This window comes from Pogonomyrmex barbatus, unplaced genomic scaffold (genome assembly GCF_055798465.1).
Source record: "Pogonomyrmex barbatus isolate J1 unplaced genomic scaffold, ASM5579846v1 scaffold20, whole genome shotgun sequence".
Classification (NCBI taxonomy): Eukaryota; Metazoa; Arthropoda; class Insecta; order Hymenoptera; family Formicidae; genus Pogonomyrmex; species Pogonomyrmex barbatus.
The window spans coordinates 1-25,014 of record NW_028297117.1 but is presented as its reverse complement, the minus strand read 5'-3'; the positions used below and the strand labels follow the sequence as shown (position 1 = coordinate 25,014).

At 31.2% G+C, this 25,014-nt stretch overlaps 2 protein-coding genes across 10 annotated transcripts in view; both read left to right on the top strand.

The window, feature by feature from the left end:
• milt (trafficking kinesin-binding protein milt) overlaps positions 1 to 14,726 on the top strand; it is a 48,363-nt gene extending 33,637 nt beyond the window's left edge. For 6 of the 7 annotated variants that reach the window (XM_011631702.3, XM_011631705.3, XM_089077732.1 and 3 more), the window contains 6 exons: positions 8,811 to 8,887; positions 9,404 to 9,779; positions 10,007 to 10,242; positions 10,928 to 11,121; positions 11,267 to 11,503; positions 11,577 to 14,726. In XM_011631702.3, the coding sequence (XP_011630004.2) occupies positions 8,811 to 8,887; positions 9,404 to 9,779; positions 10,007 to 10,242; positions 10,928 to 11,121; positions 11,267 to 11,503; positions 11,577 to 13,053 (2,597 nt within the window). In that variant the 3' untranslated portion in view covers positions 13,054 to 14,726. Of the gene's footprint in view, positions 1 to 6,904; positions 7,468 to 8,810; positions 8,888 to 9,403; positions 9,780 to 10,006; positions 10,243 to 10,927; positions 11,122 to 11,266; positions 11,504 to 11,576 lie in introns of those variants that run through there. The other variant, XM_089077733.1, reaches the window with a different exon arrangement.
• A 3,166-nt stretch (positions 14,727 to 17,892) lies between these two features.
• Positions 17,893 to 19,596, top strand: LOC105422357 (large ribosomal subunit protein uL5). 3 transcript variants are annotated; one of them, XM_011631699.3, is made up of 5 exons: positions 17,893 to 18,019; positions 18,423 to 18,590; positions 18,680 to 18,829; positions 18,949 to 19,096; positions 19,425 to 19,596. In XM_011631699.3, exons 1-5 carry the CDS (start codon positions 17,996 to 17,998, stop codon positions 19,550 to 19,552), a joined length of 618 nt encoding a protein of 205 aa, XP_011630001.3. In that variant the 5' UTR covers positions 17,893 to 17,995; the 3' UTR covers positions 19,553 to 19,596. The 3 variants fall into 3 exon arrangements, with proteins under 3 accessions (XP_011630001.3, XP_088933911.1, XP_088933912.1); XM_089077785.1 differs by lacking the exon at positions 17,893 to 18,019 and adding an exon at positions 18,111 to 18,131; XM_089077786.1 differs by lacking the exon at positions 17,893 to 18,019 and adding an exon at positions 18,197 to 18,312.
• Positions 19,597 to 25,014: the final 5,418 nt, after the last annotated feature.

Sequence of the window (25,014 nt, the reverse complement as noted above, 5' to 3'; positions counted from 1 at the left end):
ATTCAAAAATCCAGAGAGGTGGCAACCATAATTATATAATTTTTCAATAGCTCGTATTTATATTTTATTGTATTATTTTCTGCCTGTTTAATAATAATAATAAGCATTAAACATTGCAGATGTGTTAACGTTGTCGTTACGTTCTAAGCATAATTCTCTGAAATTTCTAAGAGTCCTCATACGTAAGTCTGAAAAATGGCAGTATTGTATGACATATATAATGCTCGTCATGAATTTGCGTAACGTCGATAAGACGGCCTCGAATTAACGTCTCGTGATTACGTTAAACGCTCGTTTGGTCTTTCGCGCATGGTGACAATTCAAGGCCATTGATCAATGACACCAAGTTCAATGTATCATATGACGTATTAAATATCATTACGTGTTATCAGTTTATTGATTTTTGTCTACTAACATTAGATACTTAACATAAGTAACATAAGCCGCTAACAAGCTTGATTTGGTATTAGATTAAATTAATAACAAGAAATTAACAAAACGTCACTAAAAAATGATCAAAAATTTTCTCAGCACTCTTGAGGTATTTAACATTCATTCAACATTTTCCAAAATTTACTTTTGTCAAAGCTAATTTCCGAGTGATAATAAAAAAATAATAGCTCGGAAAATAGAAATGAATTTATATTTCTTTTAAAACATTCTGATGTATTCTACCGTGAAATAAACGAATCGCATAAACAATGCATGAAATGCGAAAGCCACGTATTGAAGTCAGTTGGATATCGCAGAAATAGGACACAAAACGGCGAGTGGCATTAATAATAAAAGCACAGGTTTCATAATCTAGTTATTTTGCATAATCTAGTTGATTTGTATTCGTGTCGCAAAAAGCAGGAAACTCAAAATGATGCTGATTATGTAGTGATCACTAAGAGATTTGCCATCTTGGATCTTCTTTTTTTTTCTTCACTTAATGCGCGACACAATGTGGCGATTAGATATTACGTGACGTATAACGAATTCAAAACTATAAACACATACAGGAAAAAATTAATGAATTCTTAAAAATACATACAACAAAATATTTTGATAATCATTTATGTACGATTCTCTCGTATTCTTATATAATGCGTTAAAGAAAAACAACATCAAAGTTAATTTAATTATATAATAAAACTTATATTTTTTTAAATTGCACGAGGTTTTGTGCAATTTAAAAGATTCTCGATTATCAGCTGCAGGTAGTTATGCAACCACGGGCCAAAGAAAATCAATAATTACCTGCCATCCTTCCCGCAAGGTGCTATACAGGCAACGTACACAAGGTGCTAGTACAGCAACGAGTCATCTTTATATAAATCCTATGCAAAATATTTTTTTCTTTTAGGAAATTCAATAATAAAGCTTAATAACTTTACTGCGTAAAATTATTATTGGTATAATAGACGAAATAAGAATTATAATAATAAAAATATTATTATTAAGTTGTTATATATATAATCTTATTGTATAGTTTAATTTGTTGTTTTAATTATTTTTTGCTTACATATTATTCTCAATTTATTTGTATAATAATTTATTTATCTAAATTTTTGTCAATTTTAATAGAAAGTATTGAAGTCTACATAAACCTGTTTGAATTTGGAAACTCAATGATGTGAAATTTTAGGATATACTGATAACAGGCTTTAGTAAATTATCAGCACTATAGTCACTTCATTACCTATTTAGCGTGGTGACAAAATCAATGAAGATTAAAATCGTACGCAAGAACAATACGAAAGAGAATGCATACACGGGAAATGATAACAAAAGACTTTTATCGTGATTAACAACCAAAGATTACGAGCGATAGACGTTAATTCGAAGTTTGTCACGCGGAAATTTGTGTCATTATTTCGAAATAATTTCATTATTGATCAATACAAGTAGAAAACAAAATTTTCTCTTCAGTTCCATTTTTCCATTTTTATATACATGGAAAAAACAGTTTTGCTAGCAATTCTAAAAATTTGATCGGATACAGATCTGAAAATAATTTGGACCAGTAAAATTATTATGTAGAACGTTTAAATATGATAATAATACTGCAAAACTGTTTAATCTTCTAACAACCAATTTGAACGTGGTGCATAATAATTTTGAAGGATCAGCAAAATTATTTTCAACTACATTTTTGAATTTGTTAGCAAAACTGTCAAATAACAAGGTGACATCTTAATGACATCTTATTGACGTTAGTCATTAAATCGTTATTAAAACATCATTGCTATTTGGTCGTTCCTTTCGTGTATGTAAAAGTTCTCTTTTTAACTTCTGTTTTATTACGTAATACAATTTTTTCGTCATAAGATCGATTAGTTTATGCATATATCTTATGTCGGAACGAATTATAATCCGGATGCAGACGCATCAGACGCGGCGATCGGTTCCTTATCACGCGCTCTTTTTTCTCAACCCCCACGCGAATCATCGTACAATCGCGAAAGCGCGTTGGCATGAAAGACTATTTACGACAGCTCTTGGTCCCGGAACCGGTCCACGGACCCTGCGTATACCCTGGAGGAGGAAAGCGCGCTTCGTGAAAAGAGGACGCCGACGCCGGACGTCGTGGAGCCGGAGGAGGCCGGCCATGAGCACGACGATCCGCAGGATGATCCCTACGAGTATGACGACGACATCAGGCCGCCGGCGACTTCCGGCGAGCGTCGCGACGTCGACACCGATGACGACGACGACGACGACGAGTGCCTGTCCCTGTTCGAGGCGGCGAATTATCTCGTCTCGGGTACCTCGGTGCCGACCACGAAAGTCAGCGCGCCTTGCTGGGGATGCAAGGGCTGCGCCGTCGAGGGCTTGCCGTTGTTTCTCCTCGGCTCGCCAGCGGAGGCATCCTGCACGTGCACCTCCTGTCAGTACCCCCCCTTTCTGTTGTCCTCGATATGTTGTCTTCATTTGCGTTTGCACTGCGTCAGAAATAACGACGTTAAACCATCCCTCGCTACGTCGATATTTATGGCTCGTCATTAATAATAATAATAATAATAATAATAATAATAATAATAATATAAATATAATATATATAAAATAAATATAATAATATTATTATTATTATTATTATAATGCAGAATAAAAAATTAAATTGTAATTGATATTTTTTGATAGAATCGCCTTTTTTTAATATTTTCTTGATCTTTTTCAATTTCTGCAGTATGATCGAATTAAGGATAAGAGCATTTCATGATGTATTAAATGCAAATATTTGTGCGCGTGACGTGCACGTATTAAACCTGTATTATGTATCTCGATATCGACAAAGATCTTTCTTCGGGCCGATCGATTCTTTATATTTGTTAGCGGATTACCCGTTGCAAAATTATGCAACCGTAGACTTTCTCCTGCGAATCATACTTTGTATTCTCGTCACGCTAATTGACGTGACGTTACGAGATATATTTTTGTAATCCCTTAATAAGCCAAGCCGCACAGCCGAGTCGGCAAATCTATGTTTTGTATCCGCGATATTAGCTCGCTAATATTTAACGAACTAATATTTATCTGGCGCAGTGTGGACTTTCTAAGTGACACCCGTAATCTGTCTTTTCGACGTGCATTCCACTTCTCCTTTTTTTTTTTTTTTTTTTTTTTTATGTTTTTAACATCGTCGTTCTCCGCTTTGGCCTTCACTCGCCTAAACACTCGCTTTTAAAAATATTTTAATCCGGGAACGGCTTGATCGAAATAATACGGCTTACATTCAAAAGTAGATTGTACAGTGCACGCATTAGATAAGGAATATTGTGCGTTGACAGTAAATAACGACTTGATAATCTCGATAAAATTAGATAAGATATTGAAGCTACGTGAGGAGTCTATTTTCAAATTTTTTTTTGCAGATATTATTGCGTACTTTTATTTTGAGCTTTTATAAGTTTTTGCAGATCTGCTTTTTATTATTATTATAAATACTTTGGTTTTTTGCCGTTATGCATGTGCCACTGATTTGCTTGAAAAATGACATTCTTGTAATATTTATTTTAAATTTATTATGTTATCACAATAATAACAATAACAATATGCATATTTAGAAAGAATCTGTCATTGCCTTTGCAAAGTCCGAAAGTTTACATATATTTTTTTATTGGTTTAATACTATATTTTTTCCACGACAACTATTGGGTAATAAATGTGCTAATCTCCGGAAATAGTTAATTTTCTTTTCATGCGATGCGCGAACGAGTTTAACGTACGTAGAATGCTATTTGCGTGTCTCTTCATGATTTTCCAACATGGGAGAAGATTTATCTGCATTCCGATCGCACCAGATCGACAAGTCCGCGTCGCCTTTGTAAATAAAGAAAAAAAAAAGAATCAAGACCGGTTTTAAAGCTCCGTGCAGAATAACTGAAATCATATGAATTCCAGACTACGATCTGATGTTCGATATCTTTGATAACGATACGTAATGTTTGTTATTTGAATGTATATGATTGAAATAAGTGGGTCTTAATCAAAACGTTGTGTCTTAATTTAAAGAATATTACTTTTGAGTTTGGCCAATATATGTTGCTTGATTAATTAATCTCCTATTTTATCAATATGTAACAAAAATGTAATGAATTATCTTATTATTATCGTAATAAAAAATCGAGATAATTGTACATGGAATGTGTAGATTAAAATAATTTAATTTACGCTAAATATACACGTGGTAGCGTGCAACGAAATGCAGTAAAATTCCGAGAAAATTGTGCACAGATGTGATATATTTACTATGAAGTTGCATCTTCGATTAAATTCAACAAAATAATGGTCGCGGTCAACCGTATCTGTCATGAAGGATATCTGCGACGCATAAAATTTCATAGTCTATCGATAATAAGTTGGAACGATATTTTAATTGCATGGTCTGTGATTTCTAATCGCACTGTTTCATATAAAGCGAATTATAAAAGCTATCAAAAACGTGCTACGAGCTGGTATTTCGTCCTACGATAAAAATATTACGAGGTCGTTAACGATTTCATGAATTTTCTCGGTCTTATTTTCTTACGAAACTGGCCGGCTCTCTATTTCTATCGAAGAAATACATGCGAGGGAATCGCAATTATCTGAGAAAAGTATCAAAACTTGAAGTAAAGTGTTTTCTCAAATTATGAAATTTATGTGAATTACGAGTTTAAATATGAGAAGAATTTAAAAAAAAATAACATATTATTTATATATTTGTAACAAACATTTTTTATGACACAGTGAAAATCTCACTATGTCGAGAGATATGCAAGTTTTCAAGCTCTTGTTGAATTTAAAAAGTTCCAACCACGATATTGATATTCCCGGTATTTTAAGTTTCCTAAGTAGTACTTCGATCGGCAGGGAAATCTTCGCGCCTCGCGTGTCGAGGAATCTACGGCACTTTCTGCAAATTCGTTCATCGATCATCGCGGTCAATTGACCGTGAAGGTGTCTGTTAACTGTGTAATTCGCTTGTGAAGACATCGCGTCGTCGCGAAGACGACGACGACGACGACGACGAAGAGTCCATTCAAGATGCAGTGGTGGGTATCGAAGCGCCTCTCGAAGCGCCTCTTGGAATTGAAAGTGGCCCATTACGTTCGTTTAGTCTCGCTTCTTCAGTATTGTTACGGTAAACAGGCGTCCCTTCAATAGAAAAAAAGAAGACCGCTCATAAAATAATTACGCGATGAAGACATTCGTGAAGCCTTTACCCCGTCAAAGTACATAATGTTAAATCTGTTCCGCTACGTCGTCTTATTTCACTTTTACGCACATTTAATATTCTAACAAAAACATCGTGCAAAATATGCATTTCTTTGAAAGGCAAAAATATGTGCTGTGTGTATCTTATCTTTGTTGCTATATAATTTACTTATCGGAATTTACGAAATAACGATCATTTTTAAGATGATCTCTTGCTAATTCATTCTTGAGTTATGATGTCAGAAGCGAGAAAACATGATGAAAATTCTTACAAAATATAATAGAAATATGTTGGAAAATAACGTTTACATTTAATAAAACAGACTTGTAAAATATGCCGAAAATTATTCTTTTGCTCCAGAAAATTAATTGTACTAATCAAGAAAAGAGTCACAATTCAATTCTAAATTGTTATTGATTAACAGAGCGAATGAAAAGTTGTCGGTATATATTTTATAAGCCTGTTCTATCAAATGAAAAATGTAATTTTATCGAAAAACTTTTATTTTAATTTATTTTGCAAAGATTTTCATCGTGTGTTTTCTCGCGCCGATGTCATAATTCAAGATAGCTGCAATGAATCACCAAAAGTCAAATAACCTTTAAAGATGAATATATATATATATATATATATATATATATATATATATATTAAATATAAATATTATTCTTTCTTTACATTCTTTAATCCGATGGCATCTTCCTGAACTTACAAAATTCTACCTTAAGAGTAGAGCTAATGTATTTTTCAGAATCCCCTGTGTGTAATTAGTCTCTACTAGCAGGGATAAAAAACAAACTATAGAGCAAGAAGTTATTTATTTTTTGAATTCCACAGAGAGAATTCTTAAACTTATAAATGCGAAGTAACAAAAATGGACGATGCATCTTGTTCCCTTCCAAAGATCGCGGTACATCACAGTGACTCTCGAGTGCCTTCGGGCGTCCTCACTTTTCCGCAGACTTTTTTTTTTCCCCCAATTTTGAACCTGCCCACAGCGCGAGCGGACTGATACATCCCAGTTCTAATCTATTCCCCATTCGTTTTTCCCATCCCTGGGATGCTGCGGAGTTGACTTTGAATAGAGTTTCGGAAGGCGACCTTGGACCCCGCGGTCGCATCTGCGTCTTGCGGATGGCTGGCCGGCCTGGATGCGGGATGCACCGAAGTCGATCGATAGGAGGGATGCAAGAGACTCTTTTGTGAGTATCTCCATTCCGTCTCCACGCTTTCACGTCCCCTTCATTCGCGTGCCACGTTTTCTCGCTGCTCTCATTAGAGTCGCATCATCCTTCGATCGCGAGACACGCGATCGTGTGTCTCCTCGCCGTTCTCTCGCGATTTTTCTCGACAGTCCGTCTCGCGAGCGATCAGTCGCTGGGTATCGCTGCACCAGCAGCAAGCCAGCATTTGTTGCTTGACTCCTCTCTTTCTCTCTTTATTTCTCGTGGAAATTCGTCGACTATTAGAATGTTATTTCAGAGAGCCAAGTTTCGAAGAGGCCGCGAGTGAAACGCCGTAAAAATACCGACGTTAAGGTCATTTGCAATTGAAATTTCTTCAGAAATTCATGATAAAGATTGCGACGGAGTCTTGAAGTTGCTTAGGGAAACTAAGAGGTTCTATGTAGTGGTTCCGGCGGAGTTTTGAAGATTAATCCTTATTTTCACGTTGCTCTTCGGAAGCGATGCTCGCGCGCACCTTCGGCGCACTCGCATTACGAGACCGCGATTATTTCGAGTGCACGAAATACACGTCGGAGTCTTTTAACTTGATGACCTCAGGTAATTAGAAATGTTTTGTATTACAGCACGCGCGTATTAATATTAATGAACTACAAGTTTGCATTATTTTATAAAGAAAATTGTGAGAACATTGGATATAATCGCATTATATTTCGCAAAGTAACATTGACATTGAAAGAAATTTATAGCGACTTTAAAAAGCTCTGGCAATAAAGTCACTGAGATAATCGGTCTAATAAAATAATACACATATATTTAGAAAAATAAACAAAGGTGAAACTTTGAACGCGCGCTGGATTAAAATGATTCTCTTGGTTCAAGATATTTGTAGATGACGAAGAGAATGAAATTTTTTATAGCTTCTATTAATGTCGCATTCATATGGACCGTTTATAACATCTTTTTTCTTGTTAATCGAGCGAAGTGTTAAACGAAGAATGTGAACACTCGATCGAGATTTGCGTCTCGCCCGCTCGAAATAGAATAACCCATGATTTTAGATGATTGCACAGGAGATTACAAATAGTGAAGGATCGATTATCAGTAATGAGATGATAAAACATGCGTGAACATCCTAATACCCCCATTACTCGATCCGCTTCCGAAAGGAACTCTCATTCCTGGATTTCAAAATAGCAGCATGACGTCATTTCGATGAGTTTAATTTTCGATATCGCGAGTAAAGAAAAATCGATCTATATTCTACTTTGTGTGATTTTCATCGTCGCGAATGAAAACTCTTGCATATCTATCGCATCGAAATCCGAGCTCGTTGAAATTTTATCGAGGTTTCAATCACCGTCGCACGGTATCATCGATATGCAAACGGATTGTGCGCGAAATATCGTTCAACGAAAGAAACGTGATACTGTATGCCATCCTATATATCGATTGCGTATTCTCTACAAGTTATAGACATAATTACATCGTACACGCAATAAGTGACTTATATTTGAAGTATGGAATTAATATATGAATTGAATAAAATCGACATGCTGATGTAACACAAGAATGTGCGATAACATAAAAATAATTTGGAACGTACAAAATTAAAAGAGGAAGATTAAAAAACAAGAATGGATCATTGTAATAGGACAACTATACAGATTACGAATTGTGAGTCCAATCGAAAGACTGCAACAGTGTATGTAATATACAATTTTAATTATATTGTTAACAGATATTTTTTTATGTAACATTTCTCATAAATGAAGACGTAAGTAAAGAGAAATTTGTTGAAGCGTTGTTTATATTGTTTTCAAGGCTTAAACGTAAGATCCGGCCTCTCTGCACAAACACATATCCGCTATATTATTATTATTTTTTTTTCTTAAAAATTTTTATCATCAATGATTTAATAATGGATCGTCATTTTATTACAGTCTTATGTAGCAACCGGGTGAGCCAAATGACCAAGACCTATAATGACATAGAGGCAGTTACAAGGCTTCTGGAGGAGGTAAGATTGGCCAGGAAATAAGAGCTAAGAGTAGAAACTAAGCCCGCGCTGTGCATATCGTGTCGTTAAAATTTTACGAATCGTAAATGTCCATATCTAAAAATATTAACGAAACGTCCGAAACAAATTGATCGAATGAAACCGATAAATAATGAATATTTAAATGATCGGTAAACAGTTATATAATTAGAAATCGCGAAACAAATGTAAAACGTCTGCCAGATTGTTAAAATATTATTCCAAATTTATTTTTGTATTTTTAGATTTATATCCTTTGATTATTTTTCAGTTTATCAATTTACAAATTGCTTAAAAATTCTTTTTAAGTAACTTTTTAAAGTTATTTTTTCAGAAGTATTGATAAAAATACTTATGTACTTGTATATACCATGCAAATTACTAATTTATTAAAAAAATGTACCACTGAAGGATAACTTTAGCAATAAATTAGCAATAACTGTAGATGAGAGATCTTCAGTTATAGTAAAGACAAATGATTACGTTTTTCTTCGACAGAAAGAAAAGGACTTGGAGCTGACAGCGCGCATCGGCAAGGAATTGTTAGCACACAATCAGAAGCTCGAAACCACAGTAAATGCCTTAGAAACTGAACTCAAAGAAGCGAACGAGAAGATCACCCAGTTGAATCATGAGGTGCTGAAAAAGACCGAATTGATACAAATACTGACAAATGATGTGGACGAATCTAGCTCAGAGGCCGGGACTCCCACCGGCCTGCGCGGTATTAATCTGGAGCTGTTACAGAGAAAGGTTACTTCTTTGGAGGACGAGAATAAGCAACTCCGCAGCGAGTTCGCAAAACTGATGCACGATGCCGATAATTCCGAAGAGCAGGAGGCACGTCTTGTAAAAGATATCGCAGCACAATTAGGTATTTTCATATATTTCTTTGTATAATTGTTTCTTTGTATAATTGTTTGCGACATATTTTTTTACTTTATTACTTTTTTTACTTTATTATTTATGATATATACATAACATGCTTTAATTAATTAGCTTTGGCGAAATTAAATAACTTTTTTAACCGATGATGAGATTATATGAATGTTAGATGTTTGAGATAATTAAAAAAATATCATAATTTCTGATAAACAACAGCAAACGCCAACATGGAAGTGGACGGCATAGCGGAGGAACTCGGTCGGCAGAAGGATGAGAATCGACTGCAACATGAGCAGATAATTAGTTTAACTGCGAAATTAGCTGAGACCGAGCTTAGGCTCGCTCAGCTTATGGCAGAGCACGATGAAGTGGGAGCGACTCTAGTCATAACTAGGGATAATCAAAATACACTTGCCGCTGAATTAGCTGAATTCAAAGAGCGATATGCGGAGGTACATTTCCACAAACATTTAAAACAATAAATCAATTATCAATTCTTTTAAAGTCTCATATATGAAAATTATAAGTCTCATATATATATATATAAAATTATGATTAATTATTGAAATATAGATAAAAAAATAATAACAATGATAATTACAGCCGATATATGTTTCACACAAATAGACAATAGGTGGCTTCCATCGGCAGACTGAGTCTTCGTGTCATAATATTTATCGTGCCTTTATAGTGCATTTATAGTGCCTCAGTGAATGGATAAGTCGAATGAATAAGACACTCGCGCGTTAAGCGAGCGATCAGGTTCGATTCCTGGTTAGGGTAATATTTTTCGTAAATAAAATAATTTTCAATAGTCGGGGATTTAATCGATTTCAAATTTGATTATCGATTTAATAGGGAAGGGGTGAATTTAGATTTAACTTTGAGTATGTTACGTTGCAAGATCATTGAATTAACGACACATAGTTTGCAATAAGCATTGTCTTGAAATTCAGAAAAGTAAAAATTATTCGACACGAAAACTCAGTCTGCCGATGGAAATCATCTATTGTTTTCTCTATTTTTTTTTTAAAAATAATATTCTTTGATTAATGAATCTAGATTTAAATCCTTTTTCTTGTACAAATTGAAACACTATATATCTCATTGAAACACTATATATTATTTATACACTAGGTAGTAAACTTACTAGCCGAAACACAAGAACAATTACGGAAACAGAGGAAACGTGGAATGCCAACTGTACGCGGTGGATCATTATTCCCATCGATGGGTGCAGCGCCTCAACCGGATTCTATTGCTTCAGAATTGGAATCGTCCTTTTACTCGGAATTAAGTTTCGACTCTGGAATCGGTACAACAGACAGAATGTACGTTATAAAATTGCTCTATCTAATATTCTATTACTAGATTTGAAGTCAAACAAATATATTTAAATCAATATATAATATAATACAAATATATGAAAATTATAGTTATCAATTTAATAAAATAATTTGTATTGAATTCCCGTAGGCCATCCTACAAGAAAGTGTTTGAGACTGTTCGCAGCTCATCTCGAATATACGCGGGAATGGATCCAAACCAGTTCCCTAGGATAAGTTCCATGACGACGTCGACGTTATCTAGCAATTCTGTTGGCCCGCGGATGAGTTGTGGACAAGTGCGACCGCAGACATCTACATTTCCCAGTTTAGATTCGGGTCACAGCGAGAGTGAAGGAACCTTCCTCAACGAATCGGAAGATTATCCGTATATATTCATTTTTTCTCTTTATAAAAGTATAGATTGGTTTTCTTATATACTGATAACATTTTTGTTTCAGAGGGCCGCAACGCACAGGAGTACCTGGTGCTCCTGGAGCTGCTGATCTAGAAGCAGCTCTGCGCCGTTTAACGCCAACGGAAGTATTAGCGAGGCGTGCGTGTCTCAGTATAGGTGCCGATTACAGTTACGATTACGACGGTGGCATTTTACATTCCCCGCCAACCTTCTTGCCCTTCGATTGTCGCACTCCAGATAGTATCATGTCAACTGGCAGTAGTGGTAATCTGAGTGGTTTTAGCGGCAATAGCGGAAATGCTTGGCGTATCCCGCAGAAATTACAGATAGTTAAGCCAATGGAGGGTTCCCAAACGTTGCATCATTGGTCGCGATTGGCGACGCCAACCCTAGGTGGACTACTGGAAGACAGACCAGGCGTGAAGACCAGAGGTGGTCGTGCTCTCGAAGATCTTGGCCTCATAACATTCGCGTTGAGTGATTTGGAGGAAGATGAGGAATACACTAATCCTGGCAAACCATTCCAAGATACCGGCTCCATTTACACTTTTACCAATAGCACTGTAATGCATCCAGATGATCATACCACCAGCAGTGTAACGCCGAGCATCGTTAGCAGTCGTGTCGCCACAGCACCCAACAGCGGTATGAACTCCGGTATGAGTACTCCTCGCACACACAGCCGTCGCAATTCAACATCAACGTTCTCCACCACGCTTGGATTGGCCAAGATGTTAAATGAGAGAGGGATCAAAGCCGTTACGCCCTCGTGCATAGGCACACCTACCGACGAACAAAATTTCTCACCAACTGCCACACCGTGCAATAGTCCAGACGCGAGTCTGTCACCTAGATCATCGTCGCCACCACCGGAAAGTGGCGCCTCACTTACATTAGGATTACTCAGTACCGGAGCGGAATTGTTGAGGCGTACTTTCAGTTACGAACCGCCGCCAGTGTCGGTGCAGTCCAAAAAAAAGAGACCAAAGTCGACGATTTCACGCTCCGACAAGAAAGCTCTTACAGGGATACGTCTAGTGGAAAAATTGGAGAGGATTGGTATTGATACGATCATGGCTACCACAGTTAATTCGTCGATTTCGCCATTAGCTCTACAGGGTGCTCTGTACACGCGTCGTTTGACTGGAAGTCCAATGGCACAATTAACTTTTCTCAAAACTTCGATGTCCTCTAGTATCAGCCAAGAAAAATTGATATCTCCCTCATCTTCAACATCCTCCACTAGTGACGAGTTATTATTAAGTAAATCGTCATCATTGCCGGACAAACGGAATGGTAGTAAAGAGCGCGAACTAAATAAGTTCGATTCTAACGCATTTAGTTCGAAAACAGCGGGTCAGTCGCCAGATCGACAACGACGATCGGGTGCTAAAGCGACAAGGCCTGATTTGGGACGAGTTAAGCCGTCAGTTTCAACGCCTGTTACTAAAGAATCCAAACAGTCAGCATTAGGAGCGATAAGCTCGCTTCTTTTTGGTCGTAAAGGCGGGTTGTTGTGAATACTTTATAGTATCTAGTAATGCAATAGAAGAGGGATTAATTAATTCCACAGAATTATTTTTTAATGTATTTGCATAATGTAATGCAGAGAAAGCTCATTTTTTTATTACCTGAAAATTATTCATGCATTATTATTTGAGTACACGATATGCTACTGACGTCAGTATTATTAATCATCTACACTTTAATGCAATCACTAATTCGCAGTTTCCGAATCCAATATGGTGAATCGTTATAAAGACAAAAGCTTTAAATGGTAAAGGCATTAATAAAATATACGCATCAGGATGTTAAATACTCTGTACAATAAATCGTATTTTAAGTTTTTATATTATTTTCATCTTAAAGATGAATTAAAAGTGAGATAAACAAAGCGGCGAATACTTTGTACAGTGAGCATGAAATCATTATATTTTATCATTATATATTTTAAATTCGATTTTAAAATTTATAATGAATTAAAAACAGGATATGTACAAAAAGCTGGATTTTTTGATAGTTTGTGATATATGAGGGAAAATCTGTGAATTATTAGCTCAAATAAAGACAAAAATTTATTTTAACTTATGATCGTATTAAGATCTTCGACTATGTATCTATGGATTGCTAATTGTGGTATATTTGGGAATGTAAACATTGAAGTCATAATTAGTCATAATTAGACCTGTGTATACATATTTCATGAGATTTCTTAAGTTAGAATTGCATATAAAAATTAATATAAATGTCTATCCTTGATCTCTTAATTAATACATTTGTTCTTTATTTTTTCAAAGATAAAAGAGATCAACATCTAAGTATCTAAATATCTAAGTATCGTTTTATAAAAAATTATATAATATATGATATATTAGTAAAGACCAGCGAAATTATAAGAAATTGCAGCTTTTAACATATTTAGTTCCTAATTTATTTTAATTATTTTTTTTATTTTATCTATAGATTATCTACGGGTGATGAATATTTATATTTTTTTGCGTATATTTGATAGACTAAACAATCATTACAGCTGGGAACACTTCGCTCAATATTTTGCTATGCAACTCAGTGCAGTCCATACTCTACATGGTTAAAGATTGAAATAAATTTCTAACAATACCAAGAAAAACAATGAACAATTAAGGAGGCTATAATGGCAGGGTAGTTAATAAAATTAATATCGTGTATTCGAAATTTGTAGCTAATGACTTGAGAGTAAGCTATAATTACCGATGCAATATAATTGATTAGTATACAAAGGAGAGGGAGGACGCTGAGAATGGTGCATCTTATTATAATATAATATTTTATGTAATTTAGCACAAAGTCAATCAATTTGGTGCTGATTTATTTTCTTCAGTGAATGCTTGATGACGACGAGTAGTCGTAGTATCGTCAATGCTATTGTCAGTCTTTGCACGCGGAAGATTGCGCATTTAGCGTTGTTTTATAAATATATACTGTACATAGTTGAATGAAATGCAGCGGGGCGGCGAAACGCCTCACATTCATTCTCTTTCTTTTTTTCTTAGCGATTTTTTTCGCGTAATTTGCTAATTTATTGCAACTTCGTTTCCTGCAAGTGGGTCTGAGTTTTACGTAAGAAAATTGTAATGTATTATAGAGAAGAGTGTTTAGCTCGACGCAGCCTTGTACATAGACGTACAAATTAATAAATTAAATTGAAAAATAACGCTGTATCGCTGTTCTACCTCGTTTGCATTTCCGCCAACATCTCCCCGTACTGTTTTTCTGCTCGAGAGACCTAGGCAAGAGTCTCGAGTATAAAACAATGGAATGGCTATTACTGTAAATAAAGGCTGATAAAGCGATCGTGAAAATGATATGTTTCATTGCAATTACGCTTTGTTTTTTCCGGTTTGTTTTCTCGAAAAAATGTAGGATTAAACATAGAGTAAGATGTCTCGACAAAAATAATATAGTGTATCTGTTCCAATAATTATTTGTCTCCAAATAATTTCAAATGTCCGACAAAAAATTCATTCAATTCTTGTAGAATCTTGAAAAATAAGTTGTATATTCAATATGACGAGAATATTCTGCATAAAGAATAACATTTAGAATGTGCTGAAAATGCATCTAGATAAAATATAGATCTTTCGAATAACGAGCGTAATGTATCATATCATTGTTACGATGTATTAAAGATCAATCGTATCAGTATATAAATGTGGTAATATCGAATGAATGTACGATCACTTTAAACGAAATGAACAACCGGGAGCGTTTGGCCAAAAATTCGGGCTGCTTTCCTATGAAAACTGATAGAAAATCTATGGAGATCATTTTACGCGTTGCGTAAAATAAGATATAAGAAATAAATAGGAAATAAAAGATATAAGAAATAAATAAAACTAATGAAAAATTAAATTTTTTTTGCATAATTAATTCGAGAGATTTTACATATTTAAATAGATTATCCGAGCAAAACAATTTTACATTCAGTTTTCATAAGAAACAGAAATAAAACGTGAAATTGCGTTGTAAAGCAACAAGTAGATTAATTAAATTATTATGATTATATTTAAAGAGCTGCATTATTACTTTGAAAAACATTTCTCTGAAAAATGTAATGTTACATTATTAAATAAGACATTATGTGTTGCTATATGCTCTCGTGTGCATCAATGTGATTACTGAATTATAAATATAGAAAATTGAAGCCTTAGTATGTAAAGTTTTATTTAGAGTACGAAGTTTCATTTTAGAATGTGATATTTATTTTGGCATCGTGTACTTGAACTTTATATGCTTTTCATGCGATTTGTATTGATTTATTGATTTATTTGATTGGACAATTATATTTATTACAACATGTATGTATAATCCTTTGTTAAAGGTAATCATTTGAAGTCAATGGCAAGTATAAAGATATGTCATATCCCTCCAAATTGAACAATAAATATATTTAAATATTAATACTGCCGCTTTTTTTATAAGTTGCAGCGTTATTTGTCTTACAAATAAATTCATATAGAATGAAATTCCTTATCACTTCTATCCTCTTTTTAAAAAAAAAAACAAAATTTCAAAATGTTTAATATATACGTACGTTACAAATTAAATGTGTACAGTCTGTTTGATAAAAGCTTGTACGACAAAACTCGAAAACTATTTGGGATAATGAATTTAAAAAGATTACACATGCTACATGATATAGACCGTGATGCTTTATTATTAATAAGTTGTCCAGTCGCCTCCTAAGATTCTTTAATATGATTGTTTATAGATTTAGTGTAAAGTAAGTGTCGGTCCACAATAAGTATTTAATCTTTAAATCGTAAGAAATTGACCAATCATAATCGATTATTCTTTTCATATTCGATTATAATTGGTCAATTTCTTACTTCTTGAAACTTAAATCATCTATTGTGGACCGACACTAAAGAGCCAAAAATCAATGGGTAGTACCCAATTGCCCACGTTGCCGATTGACCAATTTAAAATAAAATTATTTGATTGATTAATCCAATGGAAAATCTCCAGGCATTGGTCGCTGTAAATAGCTGTGTCCAATTGCAAGTGGTTAAATGCTCCCGAATGAGTGACGTCCGATTGACAAATTTAATATAAAATTTTTTGATTGGTTGAATCAGTGGAAAATTTTCAGGCATCGGTCGTTATAAGTGGTTATGTCCAATTGTAACGTGGTCAAACGGGAAGCTTTCCTCCCGAACAATTAAAATCTTACACAGCTGCAAAACTGCATTTTGCAAAACGCAGCTATTAAATTTTGGAAACAAAAATTAGGCATAAAGAGCTACTATTTAATGAGATAAGCGATCAGTGATTTTATTATTGAATCTGTAGATCAATTACATTGACAAATTATTCAACCATTATTGCTTGAACGCAGTCAAAAGTTGCATTCAGGAAACAGAATGGTAGCATAAGGCATGTTCTACAATCTGTCGCATGTCGGTATCGCAAGCCGCAAGCCACAAGCCACAAGTATTGACCAATTACAGACGAATGTGGGAAGAATATTTGATTGTAATTGGCCCATTCTTACGGCCCACAGCCCACGACACACGATGCATTGGCTGCGTTCAGCAGAGAAAGCAAATCAGTGAGCATTCAGTGATTCTTTATTATGATTGGTTTCTACACTTACTATTCAACGAAGATCTAAAGGCAAGGACCAATCATATTGAAAAATCACTGAGCGCTCACTGATCTGCTTTCTCTGCTGAATGCAGCCATTGTAAAACAGGCCAGGTTTACGAATTTCCACAAGGGTTTTGCGATAGAGAGAATTTCGCAAAACCCTTGTGGAAACTTTATATGGAAAGTCGTAAACCCATGTGGAATCGAATAATTATAGACCTTGTTTTAAAACAAAATGTATAATTATGCAATTTCACAAAAATTTAAAAAACCGCTCTAATATTGCATGGAGTGACTGAAATGTGGTCATGTGCATTCCCATGTCGATACATTTCGTTGATATGTCAAGTTTTTTAACCCTGCTTTTTAACGCAAACTTTAACGACTAATATCTCGGTTCGCGGGGCAGAGCGAACTTTTGCCACTTTTTTGCCAGATTCTGTCATTTCGTGCAAAAACGTCGAATGAGCCTAATTTTATTGAAATCGGACGTGAGACGTCTAAACTTAACAATTACCGAGTAATTGAGTAATTCGTCAATGTAATTGGTCTAAATTCAGGAATCTAACAGAAAAGATCAATAACCATCGACCAATAATCATTGACCAATAATCATTGACCAATAATCATTGTTCGCTGATCATTTATTTTATTGAACTCACATAAAATAAAGTCTGTAATTATGTAATTGTGAGTGGTCTGCAATTATTGATCTTTACTATTAAATCCTTAAATTTAACCCAATTACGTTAATGAATTATTCAATTGTTGTATTTTCTGACACAGTCAAATTGTAAGAATCGGAAGCCATAAAAGTTACTTCTTTTTTTTAACATGATGGTTCTTTTCAACATGGCGGTGAGTCTATGTTCCTCGCCTTGAAGATATATCTTTTGATATGATATATATTTCTACATTTAATTTTTATAAATATTGCTACGACATAAAACTGATTGATGTTTAACTAATAGTAAATAATTAATAATATTTAGTTTTTGTTAAAGGGAATATATTTTTATACCTCTAGTCCACGTATCACGTGGACGTCAGTGCATGTTTGCTTCAATTAACATCAGCTCATAACATATGCGACATATGATTTTATTAAATTTTATCAAAACAGCAAAACTTTCTTTGACATCTTCTTACAAGTACTTCTTAACAAATTTCCAATTAATAGCAATATAAATAATTTGTTAAAAATGTTTTTTTTTTCTTTACGTAATGTTACATAGGTTATAATTATATTTTAATATTGTAGGATACAAAGAAAGTACCCGAGAAAAACCCTGAGAAGAAAACCATTAAAAAGATAAAAAAGGAGCCAAAAGATGCATCTAAGAATATCATGCGAGAAGTACGAATTCGCAAACTGTGTTTAAATATATGTGTAGGCGAATCTGGTGATCGTCTGACGCGAGCTGCTAAGGTCAGTTTTATAAGCATGTTGTTTTCATTTTTATTATTTAATTGTTTTTAACAATTGAATTTTTAAAGTTAAAATGATTTTCCAAATAGGTCTTGGAACAACTGACTGGTCAGCAACCAGTATTTTCTAAAGCTAGATATACCGTACGATCTTTTGGTATTCGTCGTAATGAAAAAATAGCTGTGCACTGTACCGTACGTGGGGCTAAAGCTGAAGAGATCCTCGAACGTGGCTTAAAGGTAAATTAAAAATAAAATTTTTATATGTGTGTATATAATCTAAGTATGTATGTAATAGATAAAGTTTTTATATATATGATTTATATTTATATTATAATTCTAACATATCATTTCATTAGGTACGCGAATATGAATTAAGAAAAGAAAACTTTTCTGGTACTGGAAACTTCGGTTTTGGTATTCAAGAGCATATCGACTTGGGAATCAAATATGATCCTAGTATTGGAATTTATGGCTTAGACTTCTATGTTGTACTTGGACGTCCAGGTTAGATTAAAACTATGTTAATCATATTTTAATCATACATACATAGAATGATAACAAGTGTTGCAGATTTGTATGTCAAAAATATTTGTTTGCTAGTATTTATATATTTAAATATACTAAAGAAAAGTAATTTTATATATACAAACAATATTTGTTTTATTTTAAATATTATTTAATTGTTAAGATTCAATATTTAAACATTAAAATATTTATATGTTAAAATATAAAAAAAAATAAAATAAATAAAAAATAAAAATAAAAAAAATAAAAGCTTACATTTATATATGAACATATGTATATATAATACAAATATATATTTGATTTATAGGATTTAACGTAGCACACAGAAGAAGAAAGACTGGTAAGGTCGGCTTTCAACATCGTCTTACCAAAGAAGATGCCATGAAATGGTTCCAACAAAAATATGATGGTATCATTATAGCTGGAAAGAAATAATACAATTGTAACATATTTTTCTCTTAAAAAATTTTAACGACAAATCATTTAGTTATTACTAATATACCTCATATAACGAGCTTTATACAATGCTCGTTATATGTTGCCCAATCCTATATTCATATTCTCTTAATTATCAATTATCAAGCTTATCAATATTTGGACATGAATCTATAAACAGAACATATATTGCTAATTGAGGCAAAAAGAGGGTTGAATTGAGAGAAAGAATTTTAAAAATCTCTTAAACTGCTAACTTCTAGCATTACTGCTAACTTCGTAGCAATATATGGCGGAAACATGTCGATTATATATCATAGTTCTAACAACGAATCTCGTTAGATTTTTATGCTATGACTTCTGTTGTATTTTTAAAAACTGATTAATTTTTTACGTAATATAATTTAATATAATTATAATTATAATTTTTAGAAATATAATAATAGGTTAAATATGGAAGTGCATAACCAAATAAAATATCTTACATAAAATACATAAATTACATAACATATTATAACAAAATAAAATTTAATAAAAATACAAAAGTTTAATAAAAAAGAAAAGAGTCATAATATAATAATAATATAATATAATAATAAAATTTGTATTGTTTAGCACAATTACAAAAATTATTATTGTTTGATTGGAATATTTATCCAATAAAATCTGAATTTGTGCAGGCTCTTCATAGGCAAGTCCGCCAATATGAGATAATCATTAACCATTAGATTTCTTAATAATTAAATCGTTATCAATAATTAATCATAACTAATTTAAATAATTAACTTAAAAATATCAGAATATACTTTTTTATTTTTTTTTAATATGTATTCCAACATACTTTTGATTAAAATATTGTATAAATCTTTCTTTTAAAACGTATAAAAATTTGCCACGAAAATAATCACACTAATATAGACAAGAACATAAAAAAACGAATTAGTAAACGGAAAATTATAATTACAAATTATGCTTTTAATGTAATATAATTAATATTCGTACATTTCTGCACAACACATGCAAAGACAAACAGTTTTATTTTTGTATTAAGATTACATTGCTTATGATAACTCTATTAAAATCCTATTATAAGTATAATGTATGATTAATATTTAATTAATAATTTTTATATATTTTATATTTTTATTGAATTATTTACATTACGTTATTAAATGTTTTATCATAATCATTTATGATCCAAATTAATGACTTATCTAGTTGATAGCAAAATATTCCTTTTATTTTATTATTGAAAGATTAATTGGATTAATTATCAATATTTTAATATAAACATTAACTTAATGAAATACCAATGAATTGTTAACATCTAATATACATGCGTATTTGCTTATTTTATTTTTATTTATTTTATAATATGCTATATAATTTTATGTAAATCACACTATAAATATTTAGAACGTGAATTTAATTGCAGAATATTGTGCAGAGAGGCAGAGTTGGTAGTCAAGATATTAATATTTTTTAACTTATAATAGACAAAACTGATTAAAAGTATATCAATTACCAAGTATACCAAATACTTTAAAAGATTAGAATATATGTTATTTTTATATTTAGTTTGATAAGAAATAAAATATCTCAAGCAAATATTATTTCATATATATCTTTATATATATTACGCATTATAACCAATATCTTTTAAAACTTTTCATTCTCAAGTTTCTGATATGACAGCACACACTGAAATTTTTAATCTATAGTAACATAAACATTATACATTTTAAACAAAGTATGATATCTTAGGCTAGCTAACACGTAAAGATGACATTTCACTCTGTTACGCAAGTGAATGCAAAAAGATGAGAAATATAAAAAATTCCAAAAATTGTACTCCATATTCTGAATATTATGATAATTTACTTGTTTTATTTATCATTATTCTTGATAGAATAAATAATAAATAAGTGAATATAATTTATTACTAAATTCGCGTTTTGTTCGGAGGTTCGAGCCATGCATTTGTTTTTTCCTACGCGCATTTTCTTCCTTCCTGCTATTATCTTATCTCCCTTTCTATTTATGTGCAATTTAAAAAATTACTAATATCTAGCGAATCTCTGTACAATAGATATACATTACAGAATAGTCATAAAAAAAGATAATTATGAAAATTATAGGAGTATAAGAAAAAAAATTCTGTAGGTTTATAAGCTTGTAGTCTAGTCAGTAATATTCATACTGTCGTCTGAAATGGAGTTCCCTGAAGAGCGATATTATGGACTAAATCGCATTCTTTTATCAATAATTGGTCTTTGGCCATATGATAATTTTAAAATCAAATATCTTCCATATTATCATTATTAATAATCATATCATTTTTAAGCACTCAGGTATATTACCATTTATTTTTTATTTGAAACATATCTACATTTGTATCATATTTCACATAGTGTAAGTACTTCTGTTACAGTAACATTATACTAGTATGAGCATATTTTCTTAAATAAATATTCTTTGTTTCATACATTGATTATTTTGATGACATGTTCTATTTGGTGACGTTTTCTATTATGTAAAATTAAATATTATTATTATTTAATTTTTTCAGTGGATAAAATTATGTGAATTATTCAGAAATTATTCAGAATACAATTCTGATTTTCTTCTAAAAGTGTTAGCTTACAATACCCTTTTTACACTATGTTTTATAAAATATGTTACATTTTATGCTATTTTCAAAAATGTAAGATGAAAAAAATTAATTGAAAATATATCATTAAATGAAAATATGATATATATTATATATCATAAAAATACTTATAACATTTATTAGTAGATTAAAGAATTCCGGGAACATGTTCGAAATAATTGAAATGCTTTGATAGATAATTATGAAATCGAAGTAATATGTAAACATGGAAGTCTTGGCAAATTATTTATAATATTTTTAATAAGTAAATATTAAAGAAATATTCAAATATTAATTTAAAAAAAAAATAATTATCTATTTTGATTGAAAAAGATTATGACTAAATTATTAAATAAAATATAGCCTAAAAGTGAGATAATTATTTTTCACAAGACCTTACTAAAAGAGAAAAATTAATTTTAAACAAAAATGCAATAAGTTATTAATTAATTGATAAATGAAAAATAACTAATTACTTGATGTTCTTGATATTGTGATAATTGTTTCTAATAACATTTAAATAAATATAAATTTTATCTAATGTTAATAAATCAATTAACTTTAATAATTAACATAATAAACATTCTAGTATTTATGTTAACGTAGTATAATGAATATTAGAATTAATTGTATATTATATGAAATTATGTAGAATGTATTAGTGATACCTGGCTTATTTCAGTATCCATTAATATAATCAGCACTTCGTTTTATATTTTATCTCAATATGTTTCAATCTTACTCGATATTGTGTCACCTTTAAATGAATCTCGACCGCGCAAATTTCTAATTCCCGCGGAATATTTTATTGAGAAATATTTTTATATCATAATATTACACATAGCTATTGGAACGTTGATTGTAACATTCAGCGGAGTAGCTACTGAATCGTTTTCAATAACAAACGTATTATATGCTTTCGGCTTATTTAAAATTGCTAGATAAGTGTTTATTATTTTATTTATTATAAGAATATTTTTATTTCTCTATTTTATTTTCTCTTAAATTATTTAATAGATATAATTATTAGATATTTCATTGTTTAATTTTTTTTAATTAATATTTTAATCTATACTATTTCCTGCTTTTACATAGTTTTAAATTACATTTAGTTTTGTATTATGATTGACAGTTATTTATAAAACGTCTTTATTTATTATATTCATTAATTTAAATTAAATTATTTATATCTGTAGAGTTTTATTTTTATTATTTAGATATTTGTAATACAACTTATTTAATAACTTATTTAATAGAATATAATCATATTATTTTACATTATACGTATGTAATATTTGAATCTTTTTAGTTATCGTATGAAACATATATTAAACGGAATTAATCCGCAGATATGCGTAACTAAAAAATATGCCATATTTCATAAAAGAATAATCGCTGCGGTGGATTTTCATAGAAGAGCAATCGAGTTAGTATTATAACATATTTAAGGTAATCTTATACACGAATAGTATTGATAAGAATTCAGAAATGATTATATCAAAATTACTGACACATATCTAATACAATACTTATTACTAATTACATTAATTTATTTCTTATTATACAATATTTATTTCTAATTATAATCTAAATAATAATTTTACATGCAATAAATTTGAATGGAATATCTATATCTTAAATTAACGTTTTAAAAAAATTATATTTTTTTAATTTAATTTATAAAGCATAATGAAGAATGTTTTTATTTTATAAGATTTTCTGAATTATTGAAAACGAGTTTTGGACGAGCGTACTTAATCTTGTTTGTCATTATTGTATGTTCGGCAAGCGTCAATTTATTTAATGTGATTAATGTAATGTTTAAAATAAAAGATTTTATTTTATTGTAGCTTTTCTAAAAAAAATCTTTTATTTTATATAAAAATATTCTATTTTATCTTTCTTTTATATACTACATGCGATGTTATTTGTAGTTATCTCGAATAATAATGACAGAAACAGATATCTTAGAACTTATTAAATCGATCTCATTCATAGCATTACATGTTTTTTATTTAACTGCAGCTAATTTTGCTGGGCAGGAATTTATAAATGGTGATACGCATTTCTATCGTACAATGTAAGTAATATAATTATTATTATTACATTTTTATTTTTATCAAAATTGTGTGTATTATTTCTGAAAGAATACAATCCATATTATGATATAATATTCAGTACTTTACTTATACTATATAGATAATAGTAATACTGAATGGTATAATGCTCCATTAAAAACACAAAAATTAATACTCTTCTTAATGCAAAAAACTACAAAATATTATAAGATTGATGCCGATGGTATGTTTAGTCTCTGTTTGGAAGGTTTTTAGCTACAGTATAAAATCTTACTAAATTAATATGTCGATTTTCTAATCAATGACTATATCGATTTATTACATAAAATATTTTCTGTTTTAGAATTTAAGTATGACAGTTTCTTATTTCACGATTCTTTATTCTGTATAATTATAATATCCAAAGCTGCAGAGAAATATTTTGTTACTACTTTAGAAGTGTATGATTAAAATTTTAATATTATAATAAATAATTAAGTTAATAAACTAAAAATATAAAATTTAAATTTTAAAAATTTTAAATTTGTTTTTTGATTTGATTAATAAAATTATTTTGTTATTACTATTTATTGTAAGACATAATAATAATATTATGTCTGTCTTCTTAATGTATGTGCAAGTGTAATAAATATATTTAATTGAAATATTTTTATTAAATACATATTTATAAAAAATATGTTATTAATGTTACAATTACAACCCATTATTATTAAAAACTTATAATTAATTCTGTT